This window comes from Coregonus lavaretus (genome assembly GCF_964263955.1).
Source record: "Coregonus lavaretus genome assembly, contig: HAP1_SCAFFOLD_8130, whole genome shotgun sequence".
Lineage (NCBI taxonomy): Eukaryota > Metazoa > Chordata > Actinopteri > Salmoniformes > Salmonidae > Coregonus > Coregonus lavaretus.
Window position 1 is genome coordinate 1 of NW_028158030.1, and position 22,664 is coordinate 22,664.

At 44.9% G+C, this 22,664-nt stretch overlaps 1 protein-coding gene and 1 pseudogene across 2 annotated transcripts; both read left to right on the forward strand.

The window, feature by feature from the left end:
• The first annotated feature begins 721 nt into the window (after positions 1-721).
• On the forward strand, positions 722-13,675 carry LOC311124499 (cytochrome P450 3A27-like; annotated as a pseudogene). Its single transcript, XR_014615163.1, has 7 exons — positions 722-887; positions 1,005-1,132; positions 3,193-3,271; positions 4,948-5,107; positions 9,724-9,950; positions 10,698-10,860; positions 13,444-13,675. The product of XR_014615163.1 is annotated as a cytochrome P450 3A27-like (transcript).
• A 2,916-nt stretch (positions 13,676-16,591) lies between these two features.
• On the forward strand, positions 16,592-22,364 carry LOC311124500 (cytochrome P450 3A27-like). The gene is made up of 5 exons (XM_084198637.1): positions 16,592-16,878; positions 17,078-17,171; positions 19,511-19,563; positions 19,742-19,841; positions 22,278-22,364. Exons 1-5 carry the CDS (start codon positions 16,808-16,810, stop codon positions 22,347-22,349), a joined length of 390 nt encoding a protein of 129 aa, XP_084054763.1. The 5' UTR covers positions 16,592-16,807; the 3' UTR covers positions 22,350-22,364.
• The last annotated feature ends 300 nt before the right edge of the window (positions 22,365-22,664 follow it).

Below are 22,664 nucleotides of genomic sequence, written 5' to 3' on the forward strand. Positions count from 1 at the left end.
GTGTTTAGCATGATTTCTTTATGACTACCTCATCTCTGTACCCCACACATACAATTATCTGTCAGGTCCCTCAGTCGAGCAGTGAATTTAGGCTTTCCCAAACACAGATTCAACCACATTGACCAGGGAGGTTTTCATTTTAATGCCTCGCAAAGAAGGGCACTAAAAACATGTTTTCACTTTGTCATATTATTGAGTGTAGACGGGCGAGATTATTTTATTTAAATCCATTTTGAATTCAGGCTGTAAGACAAAATGTGGAATAAATCAATGGGTGTGAATACTTTCTGAAGGTACTGTATATAGTATGACACTTAACAGACACTTTTATTATTTTTTGGAAAAACCTGTTTGGTTGTGGTCAGTAGTTGTGTATTTGTGGTCAGTAGTTGTGGTCAGTAGTTGTGGTCAGTAGTTGTGTGGAAGGGGTCAGTAGTTGTGGTCAGTAGTTGTGGTCAGTAGTTGTGGTCTGTAGTTGTGGTCAGTAGTTGTGTAGTTGTGGTCAGTAGTTGTGGTCAGTCGTTGTGTAATTGTGGTCAGTAGTTGTGTGGATGTGGTCAGTAGTTGTGTGGATGTGGTCAGTAGTTGTGGTCAGTCGTTGTGTGGATGTGGTCAGTAGTTGTGGTCAGTAGTTGTGTGGATGTAGTCAGTAGTTGTGGTCAGTAGTTGTGGTCAGTAGTTGTGTGGATGTGGTCAGTAGTTGTGGTCAGTAGTTGTGTAATTGTGGTTGTGTTGCAGGTTCTTTGGGCCCTACAGTATGGACGTGGTCACCAGCACAGCCTTCAGTGTGGACATTGACTCTCTGAACAACCCTTCAGACCCCTTCGTCTCCAACGTCAAGAAGATGCTCAAGTTTGACCTGTTCAACCCACTGTTCCTTCTAGTCTGTGAGACCACACACACACACACACACACACACACACACACACACACACAGAGGCAAAGTTGTACTTTGTAATTATATAAAGTGATGTACCTTTTTATGAAAGGTTTCTCTGTTCCAGTGTTGTTCCCCTTCACGGGTCCTATCTTGGAGAAGATGAAGTTTTCTGTCGTCCCGACTGCAGTGACGGACTTCTTTTACGCCTTCCTGGCTAAGATCAAATCTGGACGCGGCACTGGGAACACAACTGTAAATGTTTTATATTTGTATTGAAATATTCTGAATTTACATATTGAACAAAAATATAAATGCAACATGCAAAAATGTCAACGATTTACTGAGTTACAGTTCATATAAGGAAATCAGTCAATTGAAATAAATAGATTAGGCCCTAATCTATGGATTTCCCATGACTGGGCAGGGGCGCAGCTATGGGTTGGCCTGGGAGGGCATAGGCCCACCCACTGGGGAGCCAGGCCCAGCCAATGAGAATGAGTTTTTCCCCAGAAAAGGGCTTTATTACAGACAGAAATACTCCTCAGTTTCATCAGCTGTCCGGGTGGCTGGTCTCAGTCGATCCCGCAGGTGGAGATCCTGGGCTTGTGTGGTTACACGTGGTCTGCGGTTGTAAGGCCAGTTGGACGTACTGTCAATGTCTCTAAAACAACGTTGGATGCGGTTTATGATAGAGAAATTAACATTCAATTATCTGGCAACATCCCTGGTGGACATTTCTGCAGTCAGCATGCCAATTGCACGCTCCCTCAAAACTTGAGACATCTGTGGCATTGTGAGGTGTGACAAAACTGCAAAACTGCACATTTTAGAGTGGCCTTTTATTGTCCCCAGCACAAGGTGCACCTGTGTAATGATCATGCTGTTTAATCAGCTTATTGATATGCCACACCTGTCAGTTGGATTGATTATCTTGGCAAAGGAGAAATGCTCACTAACAGGGATGTAAACAATATTGTCAGCTTTTTGTGAGTATGGAACATTTCTGGGATCTTTTATTTCAGCTCATGAAACATGGGACCAACACTTTACATGTTGCATTTATATCTTTGTTTTGTATATATTATGTTTAGGAAACCTATGTCACTATTAGTAATGGGCACCAATAAGTCCATATCGATATCAGTTGCATTATATTTTATTTGGTATACTTATTATATCGCAATGTAAAAACACTTTTATTGGGACCCAAATATCTACATTCAGGACCAGGGGGAGAGTTGACAACATAGTGCACTACTTTCTCTAAGGACCAGGGGGAGAGTTGACAACATAGTGCACTACTTTCTCTAAGGACCAGGGGGAGAGTCGACAACATAGTGCACTACTTTCTCTAAGGACCAGGGGAAGAGTTGACAACATAGTGCACTACTTTCTCTAAGGACCATTGGGAGAGTTGACAACATAGTGCACTACTTTCTCTAAGGACCAGGGGGAGAGTCGACAACATAGTGCACTACTTTCTCTAAGGACCAGGGGAAGAGTTGACAACATAGTGCACTACTTTCTCTAAGGACCAGGGGGAGAGTTGACAACATAGTGCACTACTTTCTCTAAGGACCAGGGGAAGAGTTGACAACATAGTGCACTACTCTCTCTAAGGACCAGGGGAAGAGTTGACAACATAGTGCACTACTTTCTCTGATGTTAGAAAATGATGGCGACCCCTGCAGTAGAATCTGTTTGTGTTTGTTGTGATTGGACCAGATCCAGTAGAATCTGTGTGTGTTGGCTGTGATTGGACCAGATCCATTAGAATCTGGTTGTTTTGGTTGTGATTGGACCAGATCCAGTAGAATCTGGTTGTGTTGGTTGTGATTGGACCAGCTCCAGTAGAATCTGTTTGTGTTGGTTGTGATTGGACCAGCTCCAGTAGAATCTGTTTGTGTTGGCTGTGATTGGACCAGATCCAGTAGAATCTGTTTGTGTTGGCTGTGATTGGACCAGTTCGAGTAGAATCTGTTTGTGTTGGCTGTGATTGGACCAGATCCAGTAGAATCTGTTTGTGTTGGTTGTGATTGGACCAGCTCCAGTAGAATCTGTTTGTGTTGGTTGTGATTGGACCAGCTCCAGTAGAATCTGTTTGTGTTGGCTGTGATTGGACCAGATCCAGTAGAATCTGTTTTTGTTGGTTGTGATTGGACCAGCTCCAGTAGAATCTGTTTGTGTTGGTTGTGATTGGACCAGATCCAGTAGAATCTGTTTGTGTTGGTTGTGATTGGACCAGATCCAGTAGAATATGTTTGTGTTGATTGTGATTGGATGGATTTTACATCATTTCTTTCTGCTTCCAGAGTCGGGTGGATTTCTTACAGCTGATGATCGACTCTCAGAAAGGCAGCGACACAAAGACAGGAGAGGAACAGACTAAAGGTACCTGCCAAACACACACCTGTTAACTACTGTTACAAACACACACCTGGAAACTACTGTTACAAACACACACCTGTTAACTACTGTTACAAACACACACCTGTAAACTACAGTTACAAACACACACCTGTTAACTACTGTTACAAACACACACCTGGAAACTACTGTTACAAAACACACACCTGGAAACTACTGTTACAAACACACAACTGTAAACTACTGCTACAAACACACACCTGTTAACTACTGTTACAAACACACACCTGGAAACTACTGTTACAAAACACACACTTGTTAACTACTGTTACAAACACACACCTGGAAACTACTGTTACAAACACACACCTGTAAACTACTGCTACAAACACACACCTCTAAACTACTGTTACAAACACACACCTGTTAACTACTGCTACAAACACACACCTGTTAACTACTGTTACAAACACACACCTGGAAACTACTGTTACAAACACACACCTGGAAACTACTGTTACAAACACACACATGTAAACTACTGTTACAAACACACACCTGGAAACTACTGCTACAAACACGACACCTGTTAACTACTGTTACAAACACACACCTGTTAACTACTGTTACAAACACACACCTGTTAACTACTGCTACAAACACACACCTGTAAACTACTGTTACAAACACACACCTGGAAACTACTGTTACAAACACACACCTGTTAACTACTGTTACAAACACACACCTGTTAACTACTGTTACAAACACACACCTGGAAACTACTGTTACAAACACACACCTGTTAACTACTGTTACAAACACACACCTGTTAACTACTGTTACAAACACACACCTGTAAACAATTATCTCTCTCGCTTTCTCTCTCCATCTCTCTCCATCTCTCTCCCTCTCTCTCTCCATCTCTCTCTCTCTCCCCTTCTCTCTCTCTCCCCCTCTCTCTCCCCCTCACTCTCTCTCTCTCCACCCCCCTCTCTCTCTCTCTCTCTCCACCCTCTCTCGCTCTCTCTATCTCTCTCTCTCTCTCTCTATCTCTCTCTCTCTCCCCTTCTCTCTCTCTCCCCCTCTCTCCCTCTCTCTCCCCCCCCCTCTCTCTCTCTCTCTCTCTCTTTCTCTGCCCTTCTCTCTCTCCCTCTCCCCCTCTCTCTCTCGCTCTCTCTCTCGCTCTCTCTCGCTCTCTCTCTCTCTCTCTCTCTCTCTCTCCTCTCTCTCTCTCTCTCTCTCTCTGCTCTCTCTCTCTCTCTCTCTCTCTCTCTCTCTCCCCCCCCCACTCTCTCACTCCCCCCCTCTCTCCTCCCCCCCCTCTCTCTCTCCCCCCCTATCTCTCTCTCCCTCTCTCTCCCCACCTTCTCTCTCTCCCCCCCCTCTCTCTCCCCCCCCTCTCTCCACCCCCCCCCTCTCTCTCTCTCTCTCTCTCTCTCCCTCTCCCCCTTCTCTCTCTCCCCCCCCCCTCTCTGTCTTCCCCCCCTCTCTCTCTCTCCCCACCTTCTCTCTCTCCCCCCCTCTCTCTCTCCCCCCCTCTCTCTCTCTCTCTCTCTCTCTCCCTCTCCCCCTTCTCTCTCTCCCCCCCCCCTCTCTCTGTCTTCCCCCCTCTCTCTCTCTCCCCACCTTCTCTCTCTCCCCCCCTCTCTCTCTCCCCCCCTCTCTCTCTCTCTCTCTCTCTCTCTCTCTCTCCACAGGACTGACCGATCATGAGATCTTGTCTCAGGCCATGATCTTTATCTTTGGTGGCTACGAGACCAGCAGTAGTACTCTGAGTTCCTGGCCTATAACCTGGCTACCAACCCACATGTCATGACCACACTGCAGGAGGAGATAGATACTGTGTTCCCCAACAAGGTAACCCCCACACCATGACCAAACTGCAGGAGGAGATAGATACTGTGTTCCCCAACAAGGTAACCCCCACACCATGACCAAACTGCAGGAGGAGTTAGATACTGTGTTCCCCAACAAGGTAACCCCCACACCATGACCAAACTGCAGGAGGAGTTAGATACTGTGTTCCCCAACAAGGTAACCCCCACACCATGACCAAACTGCAGGAGGAGATAGATACTGTGTTCCCCAACAAGGTAACCCCCACACCATGACCAAACTGCAGGAGGAGTTAGATACTGTGTTCCCCATCAAGGTAACCCCCACACCATGACCAAACTGCAGGAGGAGTTAGATACTGTGTTCCCCAACAAGGTAACCCCCACACCATGACCAAACTGCAGGAGGAGATAGATACTGTGTTCCCCAACAAGGTAACCCCCACACCATGACCAAACTGCAGGAGGAGGTAGATACTGTGTTCCCCAACAAGGTAACCCCCACACCATGACCAAACTGCAGGAGGAGATAGATACTGTGTTCCCCAACAAGGTAACCCCCACACCATGACCAAACTGCAGGAGGATTTAGATACTGTGTTCCCCAACAAGGTAACCCCCACACCATGACCAAACTGCAGGAGGAGTTAGATACTGTGTTCCCCAACAAGGTAACCCCCACACCATGACCAAACTGCAGGAGGAAATAGATACTGTGTTCCCCAACAAGGTAACCCCCACACCATGACCAAACTGCAGGAGGAGTTAGATACTGTGTTCCCCAAAAAGGTAACCCCCACAACATGACCAAACTGCAGGAGGAGATAGATACTGTGTTCCCCAACAAGGTAATCCCCACACCATGACCAAACTGCAGGAGGAGATAGATACTGTGTTCCCCATCAAAGTAACCCCCCACACCATGACCAAACTGCAGGAGGAGATAGATACTGTGTTCCCCAACAAGGTAACCCCCACACCATGACCAAACTGCAGGAGGAGATATATACTGTGTTCCCCAACAAGGTAACCCCCACACCATGACCAAACTGCAGGAGGAGATAGATACTGTGTTCCCCAACAAGGTAACCCCCACACCATGACCAAACTGCAGGAGGAGATAGATACTGTGTTCCCCAACAAGGTAACCCCCACACCATGACCAAACTGCAGGAGGAGATAGATACTGTGTTCCCCAACAAGGTAACCCCCACAACATGACCAAACTGCAGGAGGAGTTAGATACTGTGTTCCCCAACAAGGTAACCCCCACAACATGACCAAACTGCAGGAGGAGTTAGATACTGTGTTCCCCAACAAGGTAACCCCCAAACCATGACCAAACTGCAGGAGGAGATAGATACTGTGTTCCCCAACAAGGTAACCCCCACACCATGACCAAACTGCAGGAGGAGATAGATACTGTGTTCCCCAACAAGGTAACCCCCACACCATGACCAAACTGCAGGAGGAGATAGATACTGTGTTCCCCATCAAAGTAACCCCGGTGTCAGATGTGGTGAGGTACTGATGTATGGAGATAGATACTGTGTTCCCCAACAAGGTAACCCCCACACCATGACCAAACTGCAGGAGGAGATAGATACTGTGTTCCCCAACAAGGTAACCCCCACAACATGACCAAACTGCAGGAGGAGATAGATACTGTGTTCCCCAACAAGGTAATCCCCACACCATGACCAAACTGCAGGAGGAGATAGATACTGTGTTCCCCATCAAAGTAACCCCCACACCATGACCAAACTGCAGGAGGAGATAGATACTGTGTTCCCCAACAAGGTAACCCCCACACCATGACCAAACTGCAGGAGGAGATATATACTGTGTTCCCCAACAAGGTAACCCCCACACCATGACCAAACTGCAGGAGGAGATAGATACTGTGTTCCCCAACAAGGTAACCCCCACACCATGACCAAACTGCAGGAGGAGATAGATACTGTGTTCCCCAACAAGGTAACCCCCACACCATGACCAAACTGCAGGAGGAGATAGATACTGTGTTCCCCAACAAGGTAACCCCCACAACATGACCAAACTGCAGGAGGAGTTAGATACTGTGTTCCCCAACAAGGTAACCCCCACAACATGACCAAACTGCAGGAGGAGTTAGATACTGTGTTCCCCAACAAGGTAACCCCCAAACCATGACCAAACTGCAGGAGGAGATAGATACTGTGTTCCCCAACAAGGTAACCCCCACACCATGACCAAACTGCAGGAGGAGATAGATACTGTGTTCCCCAACAAAGTAACCCCCACACCATGACCAAACTGCAGGAGGAGATAGATACTGTGTTCCCCAACAAGGTAACCCCCACACCATGACCAAACTGCAGGAGGAGATAGATACTGTGTTCCCCAACAAGGTAACCCCCACACCATGACCAAACTGCAGGAGGAGATAGATACTGTGTTCCCCATCAAAGTAACCCCGGTGTCAGATGTGGTGAGGTACTGATGTACACTACCGGTCAAAAGTTTTAGAATACCTACTCATTCAAGGGTTTTTCTTTATTTTTACTATTTTCTACACTGTAAAATAATGGTGAAGACATCAAAACTATGAAATAACACATATGGAATCATGTAGTAACCAAAAAAGTGTTAAACAAATCCAAATATATTTTATATTTGAGATTCTTCAAATAGCCACCCTTTGCCTTGATGACAGCTTTGCACACTCTTGGCATTCTCTCAACCAGCTTCACCTGGAATGCTTTTCCAACAGTCTTGAAGGAGTTCCCACATATGCTGAGCACTTGTTGGCTGCTTGTCCTTCACTCTGCGGTCTGACTCATCCCAAACCATCTCAATTTGGTTGAAGTTGGGGGATTGTGGAGGCCAGGTCATCTGATGCAGCACTCCATCACTCTCCTTCTTGGAAAAATAGTCCTTACACAGCCTGGAGGTGTGTTGGGTCATTGTCCTATTGAGAAAACAAATGATAGTCCCACTAAGCACAAACCAGATGGGATGGCGTATCGCTGCAGAATGCTGAGGTAGCCATGCTGGTAAAGTGTTCCTTGAATTCTAAATAAATCACAGACAGTGTCACCAGCAAAGCACCCCCACACATCACACCTCCTCCTCCATGCTTTACGGTGGGAAATACACATCGCGTATCACAAAGACACAGCGTTTGGATCCAAAAATCTCCAATTTGGACTCCAGACCAAAGGACAAATTTCCTCCGGTCTAATGTCCATTGCTCGTGTTTCTTGGCCCATGCAAGTCTCTTCTTCTTATTGGTGTCCTTTAGTAGTGGTTTGAAGGCCTGATTCACACAGTCTCCTCTGAACTGTTGATGTTGAGATGTGTCTGTTACTTGAACTCTGTGAAGCATTTATTTAGGTTGCAATTTCTGAGGCTGGTAACTCTAATGAACTTATCCTCTGCAGCAGAGGTAACTCTGGGTCTTCCATTCCTGTGGCGGTCCTCATGAGAGCCAGTTTCATCATAGCGCTTGATGGGTTTTTGCAACTGCACTTAAAGAAACTTTCAATGTTCTTGAAATGTTCCATATTGACTGACCTTCATGTCTTAAAGTAATGATGGACTGTCATTTCTTTTTGCTTATTTGAGCTGTTCTTGCCATAATAGGGACTTGGTATTTTAGCAAACAGGGCTATCTTCTGTATACCCCCCTATCTTGTCACAACACAACTGATTGGCTTAAGAAGGAAAGAAATTCCACAAATTAACTTTTAAGAAGGCACACCTGTTAATTGAAATGCATTCCAGGTGACTACCTCATGAAGATGGTTGAGAGAATGCCAAGAGTGTGCAGTGCTGTCATCAAGGCAAAGGGTGGCTATTTGAAGAATCTCAAATATAAAATATATTTTGATTTGTTTAACACTTTTTTGGTTACTACATGATTCCATATGAGTTATTTCATAGTTTTGATGTCTTCACTATTATTCTACAATGTAGAAAATAGTAAAAAATAAACAAAAACCCTTGAATGAGTGGATGTTCTAAAACTTGTGACCGGTAGTGTAAGTATTCACATGTGTGTGTAACCCCGGTCCGGTGTCAGATGTGTTGAGGTACTGATGTGTTGAGGTACTGATGTGTGTGTAACCCCGGTGTCAGATGTGTTGAGGTACTGATGTGTGTGTAACCCCGGTGCCAGATGAGGTGAGGTACTGACGTGTGTGTAACCCCGGTGTCAGATGTGTTGAGGTACTGATGTGTGTGTAACCCCGGTGCCAGATGTGTTGAGGTACTGATGTGTGTGTAACCCCGGTGTCAGATGTGTTGAGGTACTGATGTGTGTGTAACCCCGGTGCCAGATGTGGTGAGGTACTGATGTATGTGTAACCCCGGTGCCAGATGTGTTGAGGTACTGATGTATGTGTAACCCCGGTGCCAGATGTGTTGAGGTACTGATGTGTGTGTAACCCCGGTGCCAGATGAGGTGAGGTACTGACGTGTGTGTAACCCCGGTGTCAGATGTGTTGAGGTACTGATGTGTGTGTAACCCCGGTGCCAGATGTGTTGAGGTACTGATGTGTGTGTAACCCCGGTGCCAGATGTGTTGAGGTACTGATGTGTGTGTAACCCCGGTGCCAGATGTGGTAAGGTACTGATGTGTGTGTAACCCCGGTTCAGGCTCCTATCCAGTACGAAGCTCTGATGCAGATGGACTATCTGGACAGTGTGTTGAACGAGTCTCTGAGACTGTATCCCATCTTCGGCCGACTGGAGAGGGTCGCCAAGAAGACGGTGGAGATCAACGGCATCGTCATCCCCAAAGACTGCGTTGTCATGGTTCCCACGTGGACCCTCCACCGCGACCCAGAGATCTGGTCCGACCCTGAGGAGTTCAAACCAGAGAGGTACTGGACCGCACCGTAACCACGGCACAACCACAATACAACCACATCACAACCACAATACAACCACATCACAACCACAGCACAACCACAATACAACCACATCACAACCACATCACAACCACAGCACAACCACATCACAACCACATCACAACCACAGCACAACCACAATACAACCACAATTCAACCACATCACAACCACAGCACAACCACAGCACAACCACAATACAATTTCAAAAGCACTACTTTACTACAACACAAGGATAAACACACTGCTGCAATGTAACCACAACCACAAATCAACTACAATACAATGTGTAATGTGTTTGAACCACAACCACAAATCAACTACAATACAATGTGTAATGTGACAGAAATACAACCACAAATCAACTACAATACAATGTGTAATGTGACTGAACCACAACCACAAATCAACTACAATACAATGTGTAATGTGACTGAACCACAACCACAAATCAACTACAATACAATGTGTAATGTGACTGAACCACAACCACAAATCAACTACAATACAATGTGTAATGTGACTGAACCACAACCACAAATCAACTACAATCCAATGTGTAATGTGACTGAACCACAACCACAAATCAACTACAATACAATGTGTAATGTGACAGAAATACAACCACAAATCAACTACAATACAATGTGTAATGTGACTGAACCACAACCCCAAATCAACTCCAATCCAATGTGTAATGTGTCTGCCCTCTCCCTGTCCAGGTTCAGTAAGGAGAACAAGGAGTCTATTGACCCGTACACGTACATGCCGTTCGGGGCGGGGCCCAGGAACTGTATCGGGATGCATTTCGCCCTGATCATGATCAAACTGGCCATGGTCGAGATCCTCCAGAGTTTCACATTCTCCGTCTGCGACGAGACCGAGGTGAGACGCTCACCTGAGCAGACGCACCACCTGTTTTAGCATGGTCACCACCTGTTTTAAAATGGACCTGTTTTAGCATGGTAACCACCTGTTTTAACATGGTCACCACCTGTTTTAACATGGTCACCACCTGTTTTAACATGGACCTGTTTTAACATGTTCACCATCCGTTTTAACATGGACCTGTTTTAGCATGGTCACCACCTGTTTTAACATGGACCTGTTTTAACATGGTCACCACCTGTTTTAGCATGGACCTTTTTTTAACATGGTCACCACCTGTTTTAACATGGACCTGTTTTAAAATGCCACCACCAGTTTTAGCATGGACCTGTTTTAACATGGTCACCACCTATTTTAACATGGACCTGTTTCAGCATGGTCACCACCTGTTTTAAACTGGTCACCACCTGTTTTAGCATGGTCACCACCTGTTTTAACATGGTCACCACCTGTTTTAACATGGTCACCACCTATTTTAACATGGACCTGTTTCATTTTGGTCACCACCTGTTTTAACATGGTTACCACCTGTTTTAACATGGTCACCACCTGTTTTAACATGGTCATCACCTGTTTTAACATGGTCACTGCCTGTTTTAACGTGAACCAGTTTTAACATGGTCAACACCTGTTTTAGCATGGACCTGTTTTAACATGGTCACCACCTATTTTAACATGGACCTGTTTTAACATGGTCACCACCTATTTTAACATGGACCTGTTTCAGCATGGTCACCACCTGTTTTAAAATGGTCACCACCTGTTTTAGCATGGTCACCACCTGTTTTAACATGGTCACCGCCTATTTTAAAATGGTCACCACCTGTTTTAGCATGGACCTGTTTTAACATGGTCACCACCTATTTTAACATGGACCTGTTTTAACATGGTCACCACCTATTTTAACATGGACCTGTTTCAGCATGGTCAACACCTGTTTTAAAATGGTCACCACCATTTTTTTTTGATTCCTTGCATTCTCTATCCCCGCCTCCTCCTCAAAACCCATTGGATGAGAAAGAATGCGAGGAATCAAGGAAATGCAATTGAGATTCTCACTAGTCCTGTATTCAACTCTATGTTGACACTTCACACATAAAGACACTGGGGGGCGCTCTAGATCTGTGGTTAGGTTACTGTTAGGATTGGGTCAGGGGAATCTGGTCCTAGATCAGTGGTTAGGTTAGTGTGTAATGGTTAAGGTTGGGACTGGGTCAGGGGAATCTGGTCCTAGATCAGTGGTTATGTTAGTATCTAATGGTTCAGGTTAGTACTGGGTCAGGGGAATCTGGTCCTAGATCAGTGGTTAAGGGGCGGCAGGTGGCTTAGTGGTTAAGAGCATTGTGCCAGTAACCGAAAGGTCGCTGGTTCTAATCCCCGAGCCGACTAGGTGAAAAATCTGTCGATGTGCCCTTGAGCAAGGCACTTAACCCTAATTGCTCCTGTAAGTCGCTCTGGATAAGAGCGTCTGCTAAATGACTAAAATGTAAATGTAAATGGTTATGTTAGTGTGTAATGGTTCAGGTTAGTACTGGATCAGGGGAATCTGGTCCTAGATCAGTGGTTAGGTTAGTGTGTAATGGTTCCTGTTAGTACTGGGTCAGGGGAATCTGGTCCTAGATCAGTGGTTAGGTTAGTGTGTAATGGTTCAGGTTAGTACTGGGTCAGGGGAATCTGGTCCTAGATCAGTGGTTATGTTAGTGTGTAATGGTTAAGGTTGGGATTGGGTCAGGGGAATCTGGTCCTAGATCAGTGGTTAGGTTAGTGTGTAATGGTTCAGGTTAGTACTGGGTCAGGGGAATCTGGTCCTAGATCAGTGGTTATGTTAGTGTGTAATGGTTAAGGTTGGGATTGGGTCAGGGGAATCTGGTCCTAGATCAGTGGTTAGGTTAGTGTGTAATGGTTCAGGTTAGTACTGGGTCAGGGGAATCTGGTCCTAGATCAGTGGTTAGGTTAGTGTGTAATGGTTAATCTAATCACACACACATAGCACGCATGCACACACGCACAACTGATCATATGGATGTTGGAGATGGACAACCAGGGTTCTGTTCTGTTCTGTTATTCTCTATATGTCCTGTTGGAGATGGACAACCAAGGTTATGTTCTGTTCTGTTATTCTCTATAGATCCTGTTGGAGATGGACAACCAGGGTTATGTTCTGTTCTGTTCTGTTATTCTCTATAGATCCTGTTGGAGATGGACAACCAGGGTTATGTTCTGTTCTGTTATTCTCTATAGATCCTGTTGGAGATGGACAACCAGGGTTATATTCTGTTCTGTTATTCTCTGTAGATCCTGTTGGAGATAGACAACCAGGGTTATGTTCTGTTCTGTTCTGTTATTCTCTATAGATCCTGTTGGAGATGGACAACCAGGGTTATGTTCTGTTCTGTTATTCTCTATAGATCCTGTTGGAGATGGACAACCAGGGTTATGTTCTGTTCTGTTCTGTTATTCTCTATAGATCCTGTTGGAGATGGATAACCAGGGTTATGTTCTGTTCTGTTATTCTCTATAGATCCTGTTGGAGATGGACAACCAGGGTTCTGTTCTGTTCTGTTCTGTTATTCTCTATAGATTCCGTTTGAGATGGACAGCCAGTTTCTGCTGATGCCTAAACGACCAATCAAACTGAGGCTGGAGCCCCGTAGCAACACCACCACCACCTCTCTGAAGAGTCCAAACACATGACCAAATGCAGGAGTACCCTACCCTACCATCTATCTATCTATCTATCTATCTATCTATCTATCTATCTATCTATCTATCTATCTATCTATCTATCTATCTATCTATCTATCTATCTATCTATCTATCTATCTATCTATCTATCTATCTATCTATCTATCTATCTATCTATCTATCTATCTATCTATCTATCTATCTATCTATCTATCTATCTATCTATCTATCTATCTATCTATCTATCTATCTATCTATCTATCTATCTATCTATCTATCTATCTATCTATCTATACTGAACTAAAATAGAAACGCAACATGCAACAATTTCAAAAATGTTGCTGTGTTGCAGTTCATATAAGGAAATCAATCAATGGAAATAAATTCATTAGGCCCTAATCTATTGATTTGACATGACTGGGCACAGGTGGCATTGCGTTGTGTGACAAAACTGCACATTTTAGAGTGGCCTTTTATTGTAATATAATAATATAATATGCCATTTAGCAGACGCTTTTATCCAAAGCGACTTACAGTCATGCGTGCATACATTTTTGTGTATGGGTGGTCCCGGGGATCGAACCCACTACCTTGGCGTTACAAGCGCCGTGCTCTACCAGCTGAGCTACAGAGGACCACGCACAAGGTGCACCTGTGTAATGATCATGCTGTTTAATCAGCTTCTTGATATGCCACACCTGTCAGGTGGATGGACTATCTTGACGAAGGATAAAATGCTCACTAACAGGGATGTAAACCAATTTGTGCAAAACATTTGAGAGAAATAAGCTTTTTGTGCGAATGGAACATTTCTGGGATCTTTTATTTCAGCTCATGAAACATTTTTGTTAAGTATCTATCTATCTATCTATCTATCTATCTATCTATCTATCTATCTATCTATCTATCTATCTATCTATCCATCTATCTATCTATCTATCTATCTATCTATCTATCTATCTATCTATCTATCTATCTATCTATCTATCTATCTATCTATCTATCTATCTATCTATCTATCTATCTATCTATCTATCTATCTATCTATCTATCTATCTATCTATCTATCTATCTATCTATCTATCTATCTATCTATCTATCTATCTATCTATCTATCTATCTATCTATCTATCTATCTATCTATCTATCTATCTATCTATCTATCTATCTATCTATCTATCTATCTATCTATCTATCTATCTATCTATCTATCACTGAATATTCAGTCCTTACCCTAACCCTGCTATATTCAATAGGTTTCTGAATATAATATGACAATAAGACTGCATTCATGATAAATGTTGCATATGTTGGCTCAACCGGAAATTACCTTTAAATGGCGCATAGCTGACAAAGAGCTGGGATTGAATCCTGGTCTCAGTTTGAGTAGGGCTCAGAAACACATTTTCACCAGATGAAAGAAAGATAGTAATACTATGGATGCATTAGGGGTACATGTCTTGTTAAAGTCAGACACCAGGGGTATTCAATCCATGGCAGATGTCATGTGTGGATCCTGCACACTACTGGCTGGAGGCTAGGATTCTCCTAGAATTTAGAACTCTAACTGGTGTTCTCTAGAACTCTACTCTCATTTTGTTCCTCTGGGTGTTCTGCTGTGCAGTCTTTCCAAAATAGAATCTTTACCGTCTGTTGAAATGATCGCTGCAGCTGCTTTGTTTTAAACTTTAATAATCACAAATCAATAAAAATCATTCCACTAAAGAACAAGGTCGTCTGTGTATTTATTAACATTCATAAATCAAAACATAAGACACAAACACATAATCATGAGCACAATCAATATATATATATTGGTTGATTGATGTTCTTTATCAAGAAATATTTCTAATTTCACTCAGCTAGGCCTAATTGTAGTGTTTTGACTTGGTCATCCACACATTTTCTTTTCCGAACCCAATACTGCCGCCGTGTGGCCGTTGGATGTAAATACACAGCCCTGGTAGCTCGCCTGGTTCCATTCCATACAACTGATCCACTCTCCACACTTTCCAGCTCTCTTGTACTTCCCGCATTTATAAACACAGTGCAGAGAATCTCTGGTCATGAAGTTCACCTCCTTCACACAGAGAAAAGTTCACCTTCATTTCGCAATACAAAACAAACAGTCGGGGATAGCAGCGACCAAACAAGTGATCAGATCAATTTTTTAAAAAATGCTCAATTACGCCCAGAACCAATGCCATATGTCAAGCACTTGTTGTTGGTTCCTGGAACCGAGTATTAACCCTCTCCCTTACAAGGGCATACTCTGTTTAGTGTTTACCTTTAGGAAATAAAAAATTATGATAAAAATCTAATTTTGAATCTGAAGATATTTTAGCTTATAATTAGTTGGAATCACATCTTAGATGATGCTTCCCTTTTTCACTACCGACAACACTTCACGTTGCAGGGCCCTTTGTGTGTGAGAGTCGAGAGTGTGTTTTTATTTAGTTTGTTAGCTAAATTAGCAAGATACGAGCAAGCTAACTAGCTAGCTAACTGTTAGCTAAAGTGAACCCCATTGCAAACATGACATGAGTATGTGGACACCCGCTCGTCGAACAAACATCTCACTCCAAAATCATGGGCATTAATATGGAGTTGTTCCCCCCTTTGCTGCTATAACAGCCTCCACTCTTCTGGGAAGGCTTTACACTAGATGTTGGAACATTGCTAAAGTCCTGCAGGAAGAGCTACGACGCTAATATTAGTGTAAATTCTTCACGTTTCATGGACCCAAGATCCAGAGGTAACACTGTACAGTGCAATAGAAGTTTGCCCCAATGCAATGCTGAAGTCTAATACAGCCACAGTGTGACTTTAACTATTATTTTTGGGTGTGTCAAATTAACTACTTATTGTCTTTTGTTTAATTAATATAACAACATTCCAACCTTGTTCAGCTTTACCTAGTCCAAATATGGCATTATTCCACTATTTGTATCCGTTTGCATCAGTTTCAATATGGGACTCTTATTCTGAAGGCGAACTGCAAATTCCATTGTGGCTAATCCTTATTGTGGCTAGCTTCACACAGGTGCTTTTCCGACGAGATACAACAATCACGCGCAAGTTGTACTGTCCCAAGCAGAATACCGAGAAGAGCAACAGTCGGTAGTCGATCCACACTAGAACCGGACAGAAAAAACAACTCAAAACCTGTCAGATCATTGGACAAGTGAACTCGAACCGAGCCTGAGAGAAAACGGGACCTTTGTTTTTAGAAGCAGCAGGGAGCCGAACCGGAGGAAAGATGAGTTTTCTGCCCTACTTCTCTGCTGAGACCTGGACACTCCTGGCCCTCCTCATCACCCTCATAGTGGTGTAAGAACTTCAAATGAAATTGTATTACATCAAATCAAATGTTATATGCCACATGCATGGTAGTTAACCGGTGTAGACTAACAGTGAAATGCTTACTTAGGGGTCATTTTCCAACAATGCAGAGTTAAAGATATGTTTTTATTTTTTGTAAATACTTCTCTAGAATATATTACTAGTTAATGTGTGTGTATGTGTATAGGTATGGATACTGGCCCTATGGTGTATTCACTAAGATGGGGATCCCTGGACCCAAACCCCTACCTTACCTTGGCACTATGATGGAGTATAAAAAGGTTTGTAATAATATAATAATAATAATAATAATAATAATAATAATAATAATAATAATAATAATAATAATAATAATAATGTGCAAATAGTTAAAGTACAAATGGGAAAATAAATAAACATAAATATGGGTTGTATTTACAATGGTGTTTGTTCTTCACTGGTTACCCTTTTCTTGTGGCAACAGGTCACAAATCTTGCAGCTGTGATGGCACACTGGTTTTTCAACCAGTAGATAAGGGAGTTTATCAAAATTGGATTTGTTTTCGAATTCTTTGTGGATCTCTGTAATCTGAGGGAAATATGTGTCTCTAATATGGTCATACATTTGGCAGGAGGTTAGGAAGTGCAGCTCAGTTTCCACCTCATTTTGTGGGCAGTGTGCACATAGCTTGTCTTCTCTTGAGAGCCAGGTCTGCCTACGGCGGCCTTTCTCAATAGCAAGGCTATGCTCACTGAGTCTGTACATAGTCAAAGCTTTCCTTAAGTTTGGGTCAGTCACAGTGGTCAGGTATTCTGCCACTGTGTACTCTCTGTTTAGAGCCAAATAGCATTCTAGTTTGCTCTGTTTTTTTGTTTGTTCTTTCCAATGTTTCAAATAATTATCTTTGTTTTCTCATGATTTGGTTGGGTCTAATTGTGTTGTTGTTGTTGTCCTGGGGCTCTGTGGGGTCTGTTTGTGTTTGTGAACAGAGCCCCGGGACCAGCTTGCTTAGGGGACTCTTCTCCAAGTTCATCTCTCTTTAGGTGATGGCTTTGTTATGGAAGGTTTGGGAATCGCTTCCTGTGTGGATTGTAGAATTTAACAGCTCTTTTCTGGATTTTGATCATTAGCGGGTATCGGCCTAATTCTGCTCTGCATGCATTATTTGGTGTTTTCCATTGTACACAGAGGATATTTTTGTAGAATTCTGCATGCAGAGTCTCAATTTGGTGTTTGTCCCATTTTGTGAATTCTTGGTTGGTGAGCGGACCCCAGAGCTCACAACCATAAAGGGCAATGGGTTCTATAACTGATTCAAGTATTTTTAGCCAGATCCTAATTGGTATGTCAAATTTGATGTTCCTTTTGATGGCATAGAAGGCCCTTCTTGCCTTGTATCTCAGATCGTTCACAGCTTTGTGGAAGTTACCTGTGGCGCTGATGTTTAGGCCGAGGTATGTGTCGTTTTTGTGTGCTCTAGGGCAACAGTGTCTAGATGGAATTTGTATTTGTGGTCCTGGCAACTGGACCTTTTTTGGAACACCATTATTTTTGTCTTACTGAGATTGACTGTCAGGGCCCAGGTCTGACAGAATCTGTGCAGAAGATCTAGGTGCTGCTGTAGGCCCTCCTTGGTTGGGGAAAGAAGCACCAGATCATCAGCAAACAGTAGACATTTGACTTCAGATTCTAGTAGGGTGAGGCCGGGTGCTGCAGACTGTTCTAGTGCCCTCGCCAATTCGTTGATACATATGTTGAAGAGGGTGGGGCTTAAACTGCATCCCTGTCTCACCCCACGGCCCTGTGGAAAGAAATGTGTTTTTTTTATCAATTATAACCGCATTTTTTAATTTTAACTGGATTTTATAATGTCGTATGTTTTTCCCCCAACACCACTTTCCATCAATTTGTATAGCAGACCCTCATGCCAAATTGAGTCAAAAGCTTTTTTGAAATCAACAAAGCATGAGAAGACTTTGCCTTGTTTTGGTTTGTTTGTTTGTCAATTAGGGTGTGCAGGGTGAATACGTGGTCTGTGGTACGGTAATTTGGTAAAAGCCAATTTGACATTTGCTCAGTACGTTGTTTTCACTGAGGAAATGAACTAGTCTGCTGTTAATGATAATACAGAGGATTTTCCCAAGGTTGCTGTTGATGCATATCCCACGGTAGTTATTGGGGTCAAATGTGTGTCTCTCTCTCTCTCTCTCTCTCTCTCTCTCTCTCTCTCTCTCTCTCTCCTCTTTCTCTCTCTGTCTCACACTCTCTCTCTCTCTCTTTCTCTCTCTGTCTCACACTCTCTCTCTCTCTCTCTGTCTCTCTCTCTCTCTCTCTCTCTCTCTCTCTCTCTCTCTTTCTCTCTCTGTCTCACACTCTCTCTCTCTCTCTTTCTCTCTCTGTCTCACACTCTCTCTCTCTCTCTCTGTCTCTCTCTCTCTCTCTCTCTCTCTCTCTCTCTCTCTCTCTCTGTCTCTCTTTCTCTCTCTCTCTCTCTGTCTCTCTCTCTCTCTCTCTCTCTCTCTCTCTCTCTCTCTCTCTGTCTCTCTCTCTCTCTCTCTCTCTCTCTCTCTCTCTCTCTCTCTCTCTCTCTCTCTCTCTCTCTCTCTCTCTCTCTCTCTCTCTCTCTCTCTCTCTCTCCAGGTTTTCACTAACTTTGACACAGAGTGCTTTCAGAAGTATGGGAGAATCTGGGGGTGAGTTCAGTTGGCTGTACCTTAATAGGATGACTCAAAACTGTACTATGCTCTTTCCTTACAAGCTATCATGTGACCATGAATAATAATAATATCAACAACAACAAGAATAATGTTTTATATGTAGTTTTATATGAGGTGGTAAAGCCAGGTGTCTGTGTGTTTCTCCTCTGTGAAGTATCTATGATGGGAGGCAGCCTATTCTGTGTACCATGGACAAAAGCATGATCAAGACCATCCTGATTAAAGAGTGTTATAACATCTTCACCAACCGCAGGGTGAGACACACACACACACACAAACACACACACACACACACACACACACACACACACACACACACACACACACACACACACACACACACACACACACACACACACACACACACACACATATCCCCCTAATAATAATAATCCTAACATCATTATTTATATTATTAATACATTATCTGTGGAATTCATGTAAATATGAAAGACTTCCATCTGAACTGTCACACCCTGGCTCTGGGACTCATTATGTTGAGCCAGGGTGTGTTCATTTCTATGTGTGTATTTCTATGTTGGTGTTCATTCTAGTTTGTTGTATTCTATGTTTGCCTGAGTGACTCCCAATCAGAGGCAACGAGTGTCAGCTGTTGGCTGGTTGTCTCTGATTGGGAGCCATATTTAAACTGTATGTTTTCCCTTTGTGGTTGTGGGTTTTTGTTCCGTGTTCGGTCATTGATACCGTGGACGTCACGAGTCGTGTTTTGTTTTGTATTTTGACGCTTTAACTAATTAAAGTCATGTTTGTTCATCACGCTGCGCCTTGGTCTACTCCTTACCTCGACCTTGACAGAAAAACCACCATGCAACGACCAAGCAGCGTGTCCAGGGGCAGCTCTTGGGCTGGACATGGGAGGAAGCGCCGGGAGAAGAGAAGGTGGAGGCGCGCCGTAGAGAGGAGCTACAGCGTGATCAGGGTCGTCGTCGGACGGTCGTGAGGCAACCCCAGAACATTTTTAGGGGGGGCACACGGCATGGACGACGGGGGCTGACGGAGGAGAAAAGGGGGCGGATCCAGAAGGCCACCAGGCCAGGGGTACACCGCCCTGTACGTCCTGTGCGGATGCCTTACACAGAGTGTGTGAGGGTAGGCATTCAGCCAGGACGGGTGGTGGCCGCTCTTCACTCCAGGCCTACTATCCGTCTCCACAGCCCGGTTCGGCCTGTCCCTGCTCCACGCACCAAGCCTACGGTGTGCGTCGCCAGCCCAGTCCGGCCTGTCCCTGCTCCACGCACCAAGCCTACGGTGTGCGTCGACAGCCCAGCCCGGCCTGTCCCTACTCCACGCACCAAGCCTTCGGTGTGCGTCGCCAGCCCAGTCTGGCTTGTCCCTGCTCCACGCACCAAGCCTACGGTGTGCGTCGACAGCCCAGCCCGGCCTGTCCCTGCTCCACGCACCAAGCCTACGGTGTGCGTCGACAGCCCAGCCCGGCCTGTCCCTGCTCCACGCACTAAACCTACGGTGCGCGTCGCCAGCCCGGTCCGGCCTGTTCCTGCCACCCGCACCAAGTCTACGGTGCGCGTCGCCAGCCCGACCCGGCCTGTTCCTGCCACTCGCACCAAACCTACGGTGCGCGTCGCCAGCCCGGTCCGGCCTGTTCCTGCCACCCGCACCAAGTCTACGGTGCGCGTCGCCAGCCCGACCCGGCCTGTTCCTGCCACTAGCACCAAACCTACGGTGCGCGTCGCCAGCCCGGTCCGGCCTGTTCCTGCCACCCGCACCAAGTCTACGGTGCGCGTCGCCAGCCCGACCCGGCCTGTTCCTGCCACTCGCACCAAACCTACGGTGCGCGTCGCCAGCCCGACCCGGCCTGTTCCTGCCACTCGCACCAAACCTACGGTGCGCGTCGCCAGCCCGGTCCGGCCTGTTCCTGCCACCCGCACCAAGTCTACGGTGCGAGTCGTCAGCCTGGTAAGGCCCGTCCCTCTTCCACGCACCAAGCCAGGGGTGCGAGTCGTCAGCCTGGTAAGGCCCGTCCCTCTTCCACGCACCAAGCCAGGGTGCGAGTCGTCAGCCTGGTAAGGCCCGTTCCTCCTCCACGCACCAAGCCAGGGGTGCGAGTCGACAGCCTGGTAAGGATCGCTCCTGTTAAGTCTAGTCCTGCTCCAGCAGGCGGGGCCAGACTGGACCAGGGGCACTATGGGGGGTGTATTGGAGGGTGGTGGTCAAGGCCGGAGCCAGAACCGCCGCCGAGGAGGTATGCCCGCCCAGCCCTCCCCTGGTTTGTTTAGTTGAGGCGCGGTCGCAGTCCGCGCCTTTAGGGGGGGGTACTGTCACACCCTGGCTCTGGGACTCATTATGTTGAGCCAGGGTGTGTTCATTTCTATGTGTGTATTTCTATGTTGGTGTTCATTCTAGTTTGTTGTATTCTATGTTTGCCTGAGTGACTCCCAATCAGAGGCAACGAGTGTCAGCTGTTGGCTGGTTGTCTCTGATTGGGAGCCATATTTAAACTGTATGTTTTCCTTTGTGGTTGTGGGTTTTGTTCCATGTTCGGTCATTGATACCGTGGACGTCACGAGTCGTGTTTTGTTTTGTATTTTGACGCTTTAACTAATTAAAGTCATGTTTGTTCATCACGCTGCGCCTTGGTCTACTCCTTACCTCGACCTTGACATGAACGGAGAGCTGTTTGATAATTATTACAACTGTCCTCCATGTTTTAGAACTTCCATCTGAACGGAGAGCTGTTTGATAATTATTACAACTGTCCTCCATGTTTTAGAACTTCCATCTGAACGGAGAGCTGTTTGATAATTATTACAACTGTCCTCCATGTTTTAGAACCTCCATCTGAACGGAGAGCTGTTTGATAATTAGTACAACTGTCCTCCATGTTTTAGAACTTCCATCTGAACGGCGAGCTGTTTGATGCGTTGTCCTTTGCCGAGGACGATACATGGAGACGGATCCGCAGTGTCCTCTCTCCTTCCTTTACCTCAGGACGACTAAAAGAGGTAGAACCATCCCTCCATCTCCCTCATTCTTTTATCATCTGTCATTTCTACTCTGTTTTATCATTTATTATAAACTCATTATAGCTTGTTATAAAC